Genomic DNA, 14,021 nt, shown 5'->3' with positions numbered 1-14,021 from the left:
TTCTCAAAGTCCTGCTCGGTTAGACATGGGTGAAAAGCAGGTGCTACCTGGATAGCTGCCCCAGGGCATTCACTCCATAGTCTACCTCCTCTTAAACCTCAGCATTGGCAGATTACAATCAAGGGAAAGTGCCCAATTCTGCTTTGTTCTAAGCAGGTTTAAAAATGAAACTTTCCAGAAAAGTCCTCTGATAGAGTGGTAGCACACAGTCGTGCCTGGGGCACGCTGTCCTTTCTGTAACTCACCAGGACTGACAAACTTGGCCTTGGCCTCTGACCTTTACTCAAAGTGGCTGATGCCTCCAGAGGACAAGTACCCACAGGCCAAAATAATAAAATATATGGGGAAGACAGCAACCCCTCCCCTCCAAAGAAGATTCCCATAGACATAGTGTAGCAGCAGACCAGGAGTTTAAAATAAGCACAAAAATCCACTTAAGGAGACAAGGGAAGGAAGACGTAAGCCTGGAGCCAAGGCAGCTGGTAGCCGTCTTTTCTGCTATACAGAGAACTAGTCTACAGAATGATCATGTGGGCAGGGACACCAGGGTCCCTGGAGGACCAGTTCCAGGCTGTGAGGCCCACATGATCCCACAGTGTGAGCTACCCCAGTATCTGTTCTGGCAAAATGTACCATTACATCACTTTCTGCCTAAGCCAGTTGGAGTTGGGTTTCTGATTCTTGCAAACACAAGAGTCAAGGATACAGCATCCCTATCAGCAGAACAGCCACTGATTGGACTAGATCCTAGCTCCAATCTGATCTAATATTTCTGTGTATCCACAGTCCCATGAAATCACTCTGACATCTCTAATAAATATTTCTAAAGGAAACCCTGTATAACTCCAATTCTGTCATTCTAAGGCTTTTTATCTTTCATTTTACTAAGTTTCTAGGCAAGGCCAAATGTTAAATTCAGAATCTAAACATCTTGTGGCTCAGTAGGGCACAGTGGTAAAGAAGGCTTGTTTTGGAGTGCAATAAACCAAGGCCCAGCTACTTATTGCTGCATGACCATGCATGCGTAATTTGAGTCTCTGAATAAAATGGAAATAACAACACTTATCTTGAAGTTGCTATGAGAATTAGAAATAATCAATGTAGATTGTCTAGCTATTATTATAGCTGTAACTATTATAATTATTATTGTTCTAGGTCTTAAGTTAGGGAGGATAACTGCCAAAATAAGGCCCTATAAAATCTGAGCACTCATAAACTATTCATGATGATTCTTTAAAAGAATTATTAAGGATCTCCTAAAAAGAGAATTTTACTCAAGCATATCTTTCCACATTAAAAAAAAAAAAAACTAGGCTTCTGCTTTTGGGGTTCCCCAGAAGCAGAATTTTAAAACCTGAGTCATTCAGGCTTGTATCTGACCTTTAAACAAAATTATATTACTGACAAAGCTCTTGATCCTCACCAAATCTCTATGTCCTAAAGTCACCCTGTTAAATTTATCCTCATCTACTCAGGTCTATCTGAGTGTTTCCTAAAGATAGGGAGAGCATTTTGTGCTTTTTTTGTCCCTTGCAACATAAGAGCTCAAATCTTTCTAAAACCACAGCTCACTGCTGCAGCTCCTCCCACACAGACTGGCCACCTGCAGTACTAAAGACATTATAGATAGGCGGGATCCTGGGTTGCCTATCAAATGTTCTCTCATTTAAAATGAACAAAACTCTGCAATGCCAAGAGAGTAATTAGAGAGATCCAGGCTTCAGTGATTACAAAAGCTGGATAAAATCTGCCAAGGCCATTTATATCTGAATCTGGGCAAGCCAAAAAGCAGTGGCTCTTGGAAAAGTCTTCACAAACCCAAACTTCAGCTATTGTTTTGTGTTAGGGACACCACCACCTAAGTATCAAAAAACTCTAGGAATGTGAGGAACGTGTCTAAGAAATAAAGTAAGGCATATCACAAGAAAGATGTGCAATAACACATAATAGAAATAGTGGTGCCATGTATTTTTTTTCTCAAAGCACTTTCACATATATTCTCTTTAGTCCTCATGTCATGCCAACAGGGTATGACAGAGAGGACACATATTTCTTGCATTTCAGAGACAAGAAAGCTCAGAAGACTGAGCTTCTTTCTATGAAAGAAGACTTTCTTAGAAAGGGGGCACATTTCAGGGCTAAAGAGGTAAGTGGCTGAGCTAGCCTTAAATGGAGGTCATTTTGACAGTAATGATGATGAAGAGGAGGCAAATGATGATAGCTGTCATTTACTGAGGTCTATTTACCAAGCACTATGCTCAGTATATACCTTAACTCCATGTGAAACAGGCATCATGGTCTCCATTTTGCAGATGAGAAAACTGAGACTCAAAGAAGTTAAACATCTAGTTCCCAGACAGAGAAATGGTAAAGAGCAGAGTCAAAATTTGGACCTAACTTTCTCTGACTCCAGCACTGTGCTCCTCACACTGTGCCATGCTGCAGCTCCATGGACGATGTCTAGAGCCATGCCTTCCAAATACATGGACATTTAACAAAGATATCTGAATTAGAATACTGAATGATGGAGATAAGTCTATCCCACAACATTCACTTGAAAATCAACGACTGGAAATGACAGAATAGAGTTACCCACCATCCCTCAGGAAGGCGTATGTTAAATTCAATTCACCTAAAATGCTACAGTTTGAAATTACCTTGGCATATACACAGCTGTCTGACAGCCGCATGAATGGACAGTATTTATCACACACAGGACACATGATGATATCTGTAGCTTGGCAGACTTCTTTACTGGAAAAGAGAACAGAAAGGACTGCTTTTTGATGACATGGAACATTTTTTTCTAACTTCACCAGAATGTTCAACCAGTAAATAAGATCCAGTAGATTAAATGTTCACCCTTAGAAGCATCTTAGCTTTATCTGTTATTAACGTAAACAAGTTCTTGCACATTTAAATAATTTGGTAAACCTACTTATGAGGCTGTTCCTTATCTTTATGTATTAACAAGTTAAACTCAGGAAAATACATGAAGCCAAACATTGATTGTCATATCCCAAATTATAGAAATGTCCTTCACTTTTCAAAGGTCTGAAGCAATTTCATACTGAATTAAGGGAGTAAGAAGATATATAAAGATACTTATCTTGATCTCTATATGTATGATAAGTTAAAACTAATATGGAAAACAAAACATAAATGACTAGAGATTCTAGCCCTATCCTGGGGGAAAACTATATTTAACTAACACATTAACAATTTCACCAGAAAGTAAAATGTTTTCATAGGTGGGAGGCTTAATCACTCACTTTTATTTTTGCGATCACATTTAAAAGGCACATTTACAATTTAAGATCATTGTCCAGCCTTGCAACAAGATCTCTGTGAGTACCTTGACCTATATTCTGGTGAGACAACCAAGATAATGATGATCAACACTGAACCACTCCCAAGGTACTAGCAAGCTGGTGAGATGTCTTTCTGGCTCAAGTTGTAAAAACACAGAATTCGTAAGAGAGAATTGTTAGTTCGCTATTTTGCAGTATCAGCTCAGAGAAAAAGTGAAAAAGTAAAAAAAGAGAGCACTTATAGCCAGTGAATGAAAGTGGCTTGTTCTGTGGCTATATAGTAGCTTGTATGTCTGAAAAGGTAACTTTTACTTGCATGGTATCTGAAGACCATGGCAGCAAGGACAATGGATGGAGAGGTCCTAGTGGACTGAAACTTTGAGTTTTTCCATGAGAGGGTAGGAAGTTTCAGTGAAACGCTAAATGTCTCCACAATCTGTGAATACCCGCAAAGTGCAAACAGGCGCCTCTGAGTACTAAACAAAGGCAAGCTCATCCAAGAGCTCCCCGTACCTGACTTGGCTGTGATCCAGAGTGGTGACGCCATACAAAAAGACAAACAATCCAATGAAGGCAGCTGGGAAGAGCATGCCGGTGTACCAGCCCAACCAGGCAAAATATAACCCAATCTTCTCTCCAAAGTACCGCCTGTTAAAGACACAACGGCCTTGCAAATTACAGTGCAGTGTGTAAAGTTAAGCATCATGAAACTTCGTATAGTCATTTTACTTTGTAGTGGCCTTACTGGTAAACTGCAAGCAAGGTAAGCCAAGATAATAGAACATCCAATCAAATCTAGGATCTGGGCTTACATTTCTTCTACTACTACTCTATATCAGAACTAGAATTAGCCCTTCCATAAAATAACATGGTTGTATACAAGCTTATTCTGAGAAGACAGAATGGACTGGAAGGGGCCAGAGTGGGCAAAGGGAGAGCGACTAGGCACACAACTGTCATAGTCCAGGTAACAAGTGAAGGCAGTGGAGATGCTGAGGTGGGGCCCAATTCGAGAGATACGGTGGAAGTAAAACCTACAGGATGGGAACTGTTTAAGAGATGACATTCCCTAGATGCTCCACAACTTCATTCTACTCAAGGCTTGGTTGTGCTTTTCATCCCCCTTTATTTGCCCAACACAAATGCCACCATTCTTCAGGGCTCAGCTCTCCAGAGACTTCCACAGGGGTGCTGCCACATCCGTTCTTTCCATTTTTCTGAATTACTGTAAAACTTATGGCCTCTGTCACACATTTTACCTTATTATGCATGGCCTTGTATTTTCTTTTCTCGATGTTTCAAGTATGCGGGGCCTGTATTGCTAAGGAAAACTGAGTTTTTCAGAGCCAGAGACCATTTGGCGTCTGTTTGGCTTTGCCAATAGTACTTAGCACAGTACTAGAAACACAATAGACAGTTAATTAATACGCATTGACTAACCAAAACTGCAAAATCTTAATCAAAACACTGTCATGAATGGGAAATATGTTGCTTACAGCAATTATCTGTGATTTCTGATCAATGTAATCCTGTAACATGGCACTGAGGCTGGGAAGAGAATTTACTTTTGTTTTTCCCCCCACTGTTTATCATACATTGAGTGTGACCAAAGGAAAATGATCTTATCTCAGAAAATATTTTCCATTCTCTCAGATTATCTGGATTATTTGTTACCAACACAAGGAATGGATCACAATTCATCAATGCCCTTGGAACACTTGGTGATAAGGGCTCAAATATAAAGTGCATTGTCTTTTGTTTGTCCTCCCCTCTGGGCTCATTTTTTTTTTTTTATGGCCCTGGTATTTAAGTGAAACAACACATCTAGCTAGTCTAGGAAATGAGACATGACTTTCTCTTTAATAAGGAATCCAGGAAGTGTGGGTTGTTATTACCCAATCTTAATAACCAGCCTCTAAATAAATAATGAGGTGTCAGAGAATAATGTTGCCAAGGCAGAAGGTTGGGCAGATATAGACGGCTAAAAAATATATATATATATTTACACACATATACACCATGGAATACTATGCAGCCATAAAAAAGGATGAGTTCATGTCCTTTGCAGGGACATGGATGAAGCTGGAAACCATCATTCTCAGCAAACTATCATAAGATCAGAAAACCAAACACCACATGTTCTCACTCATAAGTGGGAGCTGAACAATGAGAACATGTGGACACAGGGAGGGGAACATCACACACCAGGGCCTACGGGGGATGGTGGGATAGGGGAGGGATAACATTAGGAGAAATACCTAAAGTAGGTGACGGATTGATGGGTGCAGCAAACCACCATGGCACATGTATACCTATGTAACAAAACTGCATGTTCTGCACATGTAACCCAGAACTTAAAGTATAATAATAAAAAAACATACATTTCCACTTCACACTTATCATAGGTTAAAAGCTGATAAACTTTTTGACCTGCAGATTAAAACAATCTTTAAAGGTTATTAGTTTTAAATGAAAACTAAGCCTGAAATGTATTGGAATGACAGTACTCCATATGCCCTATTTGCTAACAGTAATAAATATTTTACTTTGTCAGTAATATATGTAAGCAGTGTTACCTTTGTACAAGATGGTTTGTCAATAAGACTCACATGGGTGACTCGCTTCTTATGAAGTCTTGTGACAGGCCTGGCTGATCTCACATGCCCGTTCCTGGGCCCCTCTCTAAGACTCTTTTTGGGGGAAATTCCATCCTCATCAGAGGGATGGTAGGTTTACCAAGAACAGCTGACGTCCTCAGATGAGTTTCCCCCTTGTGAAGAAGCCAGATATGAGTGAGAGCTGTACACTTCAGGCTCTTTTTGCTTCATTGAGAGCTTGTCCCAGCTGACAGTCTGCCCTAATCATTCTGTGCAAGCTTTATATTTGCAGCTGATTAAAAACTCACCTTACAAGATCCAAAGGTTGGTATTTATACCACACGCCCCAGGAGGCCCAGCACTCATAGAGTAGATGTCGGTGGTTTTCTGCTCCATGGGTTCGAATGGAGTTTTTACTTCTATAACTTCCCTGGGATAAAAACACCACGCCAGTGAGGTAGTACTCACAAAACTCACAAGGAAATGCTGATGGTAACATAAGTGTCTTACAGCAGGTGTTGTGATAGGAGTGGTATGAGAAAGAAATGAACCCTCTCTATTAAAGGGCAGGCAGTTTGATGAGTTGTTCTGGACATTGTCTTGCTGCTGCTGCTATCTAGTAAAATGCATGTGCTTGCTATAATCAGGAAGGTTTGAACTGAGTTCAAATTCAGTTCTGCTACTTTTCAGCTAGAAGATCCTGGACAAGTTCCCTAAATGCTCTGAGCTTTGGTTTTCTAATCCATAGTGGAATTAATAGTATTTGTCCCATTTGGTTTCTTATATGGTTTGAATGAATAAAGTGTCTGGCCCAGGGGCCATGCCCAAGACTTATTAGTTCTCTTCCCTACTTCTTTTTTTTTTTTTTTTTTTTTTTTTGAGACTGGGTTTCACTCTGTTGCCCAGGCTGGAGTGCAGTGGCGCAATCTCAGCTCACTGCAACCTCCAGCTCCCAGGCACAAGCGATCCTCCCACCTCAGCCTCCCGAGTAGTTGGGACTATAGGCATGTGCCACCATGCATGGCTAACTTTTGTATTTTTTGTAGAGATGGGGTTTTGCCATATTGCCCAGGCTAGTCTTGAATTCCTAGACTCAAGCGATCTGCCCCCGCTCGGCCTCCCAAAGTGCTAGGATTACAGGTGTGAGCCACTGTGCCTGGCCTCTCTTCCCACTTCTTTCAAGATAGGATAGTTGGTAAACAGCCATAGTTGTAACCTTGTCACAATGTTATCAACAAGAAAATTCTAGAATGTAAAAGCTGGAAGTCACTTCAGAATTCTTGTAATTTAAATTTAATTCAACCTCCTCATTGAAGAAGTGAGGAGACAAAGGGCCAGAGAGGTGCATGTTTTTCTGAGGTTAGTTTGTGGCAATGATAGTTTCACAAAGAGAAAAGGTACTTTCTGGAGGCAAGTTAATTATTCACAGTAAGTGGAGCAGCCCTTTCTTATTTATTTATTTATTTTTGGTAGAGACAATGTCTTACTATGTTGCCCAGGCTGGTTTCGAACTCCTGGACTCAAGCAACACTTCCACCTTGGCCTCTCAAAGTGCTGGGGTTACAGGCCTGAGCCACCATGCCTGATAAGAAGACCTTTCTTAATGGAAAGAACACAGGGCTGGGAGTAAAGAAACTCAGGTGAGTCTCAGATCAACCACCAACTCATTGTGTGACTTAAGGAGGTTTCACCTTTCTCTAAACCTCTATCTAAATCTTTAACGTGAAACAAGGGCAGCAATATCTGACCTTCTGCCTTTTTGCCTCTGAGGTTAAATAATATAATCAAGTTAAACTGAGAGTAAAAAGTCAGAAAAGCAATGACGCAATGATTGCTGCTGCTATTACCAATTTGGAACTTCTCTTCTCATAGAATACAGGGCTTTACTGAGATAGGAAAGTCATTGTGAAAGGCATGAGTCACTCTGTGGGGCTTTGTAGCTGCATCTCCTCAGACACCCCCATGCCCACCCACCCACTCCCCTGCACAGACGCTTCTGCCACTTACCATCTCTCAAACACTGCCCGTACCATGAGCTGGGCTGGGAGCAGGGAGGATGCAGTTCTCACAAAACCCTTTTCTGGGCAATGCCAACTAATAATCACATGATGAAGCCACATGATGTTTTGGGGAACAGTATGTCTTTAGAGTTCAGAAACACCTGCGTATGGCTCTAGGAAACCTTTGTGTCAAAATGTTTGCTTCTGTCATAGTAAATGGAGCATTCCGAACATGTTTCCTGGCAGTCTAAACAGGGTTTCAGAGGGCAGCTTCTGGTTTTCTTAATAAATAAGGTTCTGAAAATTCTACTTCATCTTTTGTACCCTCTTGGTGTTTAAAATTAAGAAAAGTACCACTGTAAGCCAAAAAAAAAGTATGTTTTGGAAAAACTTGCCATTTACAGAGAGTTGGAACTGTCTTCCAAAGTCTATTGACAAATTATTACCATTTTTCCAACAGAAGGCTGTACTGAACATCAGCTAACAGTTGCTGCACATTGGCTACTTTGTGAGGTCCCAGAGGACAGAGGTTATGACTTTTATCTTTGTGTTCTCTGTGTCATAGAGTGACCACAGTAGGGGTGCAACACCATGAAAATGACAATAATCTCTCAAAAATCATGAGGGATTATGTTCCTAAAAACCCAGGTGTAGGGGAATTCTGGATTAAATAATTCAGGATCTATTGCGGAAAGTAGAGCTGGGGTAATCAGTTACACTTGTGAAAGTAATTTATATGATGGAGACTATGTAGGAAATAGAGTCACAGTATTTATACATCTTAGGTGAGCAATGATGAGTACAACATTATTAATTTTTATTTGTCACCCTTTGGTTACCAGAGACTTTTCAAGATGGCTTCCTCCCACTCTTTTAAGGAATAGCCATACATTTATTTGTTGCAAAGACTATATATTTCAAGAACATTCTTCTTGTGGATTTGGTGCCTCATGCAAATTTTCAATGCCTTTTTAATTTTATGACTTAAAGTCTCTAAGCCATTCCTATGAATTCATGCTGAATGACTATTGATTTAAGTATTTTTGTAATTACATAAAAAGATATTTAGAAATAAATCTATGCTGAGGAAGAGATATAACAATTGAAGTAGACCCTCACTAATTACCCATTGAATAAATTAAATTCATTCTGAACAAATGTCAACAAATTCAATTACTGACTATCTCTAGAAGCTGATTTTAGTAACAAACAATTGAAAGAAAGATAAGGATTAAAGACAGCACAATACCTCATGCAGGGGAAATGCAGCTTCATAGGAGCCATTGGTAAGCAAACGATTCAGACCTAAAACAGCAAATAAGTCCATTTGAATTAATACAGAGTTTGAATACTCACAATGTTCAAAACAAATGTTAAGCATGGTGCTTTTTGGAGAAAACAATCTAGGCTATCAACCCTCTTAGGGGCACCAAGAGTTAGAAAAAATGCTCTGCTGCCATGAAATTGGGATCAAGGGCTGGGAAATTCACTAAAAAAATTAAAATATTTAACCATCAAATAAAGATTGAATATACCCAAAGTGTATAATGTGATGACTTGATATGCATATACATTATGTAATGATTACCACAATCACATTAATTAACACATCTATCTCCACCCATGCTGTACATTAGATCCCCAGAACTCATTCATTTTATAAATGAAACTTTATACCCTTTGATCAAAACCTCCCCATGTTCCCCATCCCCAGGGCCTGGCAACCACTATTCTACTCTCTGTTTCTAAGAGTTTGGCTTTTTAAGATTCTAAGTGAGATCATGCAGTATTTGTCTTTCTGTGTCTGGTTTATTTCACCTAGCATGATGCCTTCCAAGTTCATCCATTTTGCAAATGGCAGAATTTTCTTCTTTTTATGGTTGAACAATATTCCATTGTATATATGTACCACAATTCCTTTATCCATTCTTCCATCAGGGGACACTTGGGTTGTTTTCATATCTTGGCTATTGTAAATAATGCTGCAATGAACATGGATGTGCAGATATCTCTTCAAGATACTGATTTCAATTCCTTGGGATATGTACCCAAAAGTAGGATTGCTGTATCATATGGTAGTTCATTTTTCATTTTTTAAAGAACCTCTATATTGTTTTTCATAACAGCTGAACCACTTTACATTCCTACTAACAGCGCACAAGTATTCTCTTTTCTCCACACACTTGCCAACACTTACCACTTTTTGATAAGAGCCATTCTAACAGGTGTAAGATGATACCTCACTGTGGTTTTGATTTGCATATCTCTGATGATTAGTGATATTGAGCACCTTTTCATATACCTGTTGGCCATTTGTATGTTTTATATGGAAAAAATGTCTATTCAGGTTCTCTGCCCATTTTAACTTTAAAAATTTTTTTCTTTCCAACTTTTATTTTAGGTTCAGGGAGTACATGTGCAGGTTTGTTACATGGGTAAATTGTGTGTTGGGGGATTTGGTGTAATTATTATGTCACCCAGGTAATGAGCATAGTACTGACAGGTAGTTTTCCAATCCTCTTCCTCCTCTCACCTTCCACCCTCAAGTAGGCCCCAGTGTCTACTGTTCCCTTCTTTGTCCATGTGTACTCAATGGTTAACTCCCACTTATAAGTGAGAACATGCAGTGTTTGGTTTTTCTATTACTGCATTAATTCACTTAGGATAATGGCCTTCAGCTCCCTGGAATTACAGGAGCTCTTCTATTTTCATTCAGAAGCTTCATTATGGACAAACCTAATGCCTCTCCATTGGACTAGTGGTATGACTTTGGAAAAGTTCTCTTGTCCTCAGAACTCAATTTCCTCATCCATAAAATGGGAAGGGAGAGGTAATGGATATGCAGATCTTTTTAAAAACAGCTTTGTTGAGGTATAACAATCATACAATAGACAGCATAAGTTGTTTAATTAGATGTTTTGACATAAGTATATACTCATGAGACCATCAGTACAACTAAAATACTAAACATATCCATTGCCTCCAAAGTTTCTTCATGCCACGTTCTAATCTGCCACCCTTCCCCGTGCTATCTCCAGGGCAAACACTGATCTGCTTTCTGTTGCTATCAATTAGTTTGAAATTTCCAGAGTTTTATATAAATGGAATCATATAACATTTACTCTTTTTCATCACTCAACATAATTTGAGATTCATTCATGCTGTTGCAAATATCAGTAGCTCATTTCTTTTTATTGCTGAGTAGTATTCCATCACATGGAATAATTTATCTATTCTCCTGATGATAGACATTTGCATCCTTTATAGTTTGGAGGCTATTACAAATTAAGCTGTTATGAACATCCATATACAAAACTTTGCTTTAACTTTCTTAGTAAATACCTAGAAGTGATTCCACTAGATCATATAGTAGATGAACGTTTAATTTTATGAGAAACTGTCACACTGTTTTCTTAAGTGGTTGTACAATTTTACATTTCCATCAGCAGCATATGAGGGTTCAGGATCCTCCACATGGTATGGTCAGTCTTTTAAATTTTAGCCACTCTCATGGGCGTGTCATGATATCTCATTGTGTTTAATTCTCATTTTTTTAATGAATAATATGTAAAATCATCTTGTGTGCTGTTTGCCATCTGTATATCTTCTCTTGTGAAATGTCTCTTCAAATCCTATGCTCAATAAGATTTTTGAATTCACTGAATTTTGAGTGTTCTTTATGTATTCCAGAGGCAAGATGTAGATGTCCTTTACTAGCCATATTTTTTGAAAACTTTTTTCTCCTAATGTGTGTCTTCTCTTTTCATTCTCTTTTATTTTATTTTATTTATGTATTTAAGTTTTGGGATACATGTGCAGATTTGTTACATAGGTATATGTGTGCCATGGCAGTTTGCTGTTCCTATTGACCTGTCCTCTAACTTCCATCCCCTCGCCCCCTCACTCCCTGACAGGCCTATTGTGTGTTGTTCCCATCCCTGTGTCCACAGGTTCTCATTGTTCAATTCTTGCTCATGTGTGAGGGCATGCAGTGTTTGGTTTTGTGTTCCTGTCTTAGTTTGCTGAGGATGATGGCATCCAGCTTCATACATGTCGCTGCATAGGACATAATCTCATTCCTTTTTATGGGTGTGTAATATTCCATAGTATATATGTACTACATTTTCTTTACTCAGTCTATCATTGATGGGCATTTGAGTTAGTTCCATGACTTTGCTATCGTGAATAGTGCTGCAATAAACACAGTCTATATGTACCACATTTTCTTTATCCAGTCTATCATTGATGGGTATTTGAGTAGGTTCCACGACTTTGCTATTGTGAATAGTGCTGCAGTAAACATATGTGTGCATGTGTCTTTACAGTAGAATGATTCATATTCCTTTAGGTATATACCCAGTAATGGGATTGCTGGGTCAAATGGTATTTCTGGTTCTAGATACTTGAGGAATCCCCACACTGTCTTCCACAATGGTTGAAGTAATTTACACTCCCAAGAACAGTGTAAAAGTGTTCCTATTTCGCCATAGCCTCGCCAGCATCTATTGTTTCTCGACTTTTTAAAAATCGCTATTCTGACTGGCATTAGATGGTATCTCATTATGGTTTTGATCTGCATTTCTCTAATAATCAGTGATGTTGAGCTTTTTTCATATGTTTGTTGGCCGCATGTGTGTCTTCTTTTGAGAAGTCTCTGTTTATATCCTTTGCCCACTTTTTAATGGGTTGGTTTTTTTCTTGTAAATTTGTTTAAGTTGCTTGTAAATTCTGGATATTTGGTTTTTGTCAGACGGCTAGATTGCAAAAATTTTCTCCCACTCTGTAGATTGCCTGTTCACTCTGATGATAGTTTCTTTTGCTGTGCAGAAGCTCTTTAGTTTAATTAGATCCCATTTGTCAATTTTGGCTTTTCTTGCAATTGCTTTTGGCATTTTCGTCATGAAGACTTTGCTCATGCCTATGTCCTGAATGGTATTCCCTAGGTTTTCTTCTAGGGTTTTTATGGTTTGGGGTTTAACATTTAAGTCTTTAATCCATCTTGAGTTAATTTTTGTAGAAGATGTAAGCAAGTGGTCCAGTTTCAATTTCTGCATATGGCTAGACTGTTTTCCCAGCATCATTTATTGAATAGGAAATCCTTTCCCCATTGCTTGTTTTTGTCAGGTTTGTTGAAGATCAGATGTGGTGTTATTTCTGAGGTCTCTGTTCTGCTCCGTTGGTCTATGTGTCTGTTTTGGTACCATTATCATGCTGGTTTGGTTACTGTAGCTTTGTAGTATAGTTTGAAGTCAGGTAGCGTGATGCCTCCAGCTTTGTTCTTTTTGGTTACGATTGTCTTGGCTATATGGGGTCTTCTTTGATTCCCTGTGAAATTTAAAGTAGCTTTTTCTATTTCTGTGAAGAATGTCAGTGGTAGTTTGATGGGAATAGCATTGAATCTATAAATTACTTTGGGCAGTATGAACATTTTTACAATATTGATTTTTCCTGTCCATGAGGATAGAATATTTTTCCATTTGTTTGTGACCTCTCTGATTTCCTTGAGCAGTGGTTTATAGTTCTCCTTGAAGAGGCCTTTCACATCCCTTGTTAGCTGTATTCCTAGGCATTTTATTCTCTTTGTAGTGATTGTGAATGGGAATTAATTCATGATTTGGCTCTCTGCTTGTCTACTGTTGATGTAAAGGAATGCCTGTGATTTTTTCACGTTGATTTTGTATCCTGAGACTTTGCTGAAGTTGCTTGTCAGCTTAAGGAAATTTGTGTCTGAGATCATGGGGTTTTCTATATATACAATCATGTCATCTGCAAACAGAGACAGTTTGACTTCCTCTCTTCCTATTTTAATACGCTTTATTTCTTTCTCTTGCCTGATTGTCCTGGCCAGAACTTCCAATACTATGATGAGTAAGAGTGGTGACAGAGGCCATCTTTGTCTTGTACTGGTTTTCAAAGGGAATGCTTCAAGCTTTTGCCCATTCAATATAATATTGGCTGTGTGTTTGTCATAAATAGTTTTTGTTATTTTGAGATATGTGGAATAAACACCTAGTTTATTGAGAGTTTTTAACATGAAGGATGTTGAATTTTATTGAAGGCCTTTTCTGCAACTATTGAGATAATCATGTGGTTTTTGTCTTTGGTTCTGTTTA

General features: G+C 38.8%; 1 protein-coding gene across 3 annotated transcripts in view; it reads right to left on the bottom strand.

The window, feature by feature from the left end:
* ANO4 (anoctamin 4) overlaps nt 1-14,021 on the bottom strand; it is a 345,709-nt gene that overhangs the window by 84,094 nt on the left and 247,594 nt on the right. For all 3 annotated transcript variants that reach the window (XM_030821265.1, XM_003269908.3, XM_003269909.2), the window contains 4 exons: nt 9,158-9,213; nt 6,217-6,338; nt 3,825-3,959; nt 2,658-2,754 (listed from right to left, as the gene is read on the bottom strand). In XM_030821265.1, coding sequence (XP_030677125.1) covers nt 2,658-2,754; nt 3,825-3,959; nt 6,217-6,338; nt 9,158-9,213 — 410 coding nt within the window. The remainder of the gene's footprint in view (nt 1-2,657; nt 2,755-3,824; nt 3,960-6,216; nt 6,339-9,157; nt 9,214-14,021) is intronic.

Source organism: Nomascus leucogenys, chromosome 10 (genome assembly GCF_006542625.1).
Source record: "Nomascus leucogenys isolate Asia chromosome 10, Asia_NLE_v1, whole genome shotgun sequence".
NCBI classification, from domain to species: domain Eukaryota; kingdom Metazoa; phylum Chordata; class Mammalia; order Primates; family Hylobatidae; genus Nomascus; species Nomascus leucogenys.
This window is presented reverse-complemented; position numbering and strand designations above follow the sequence as displayed.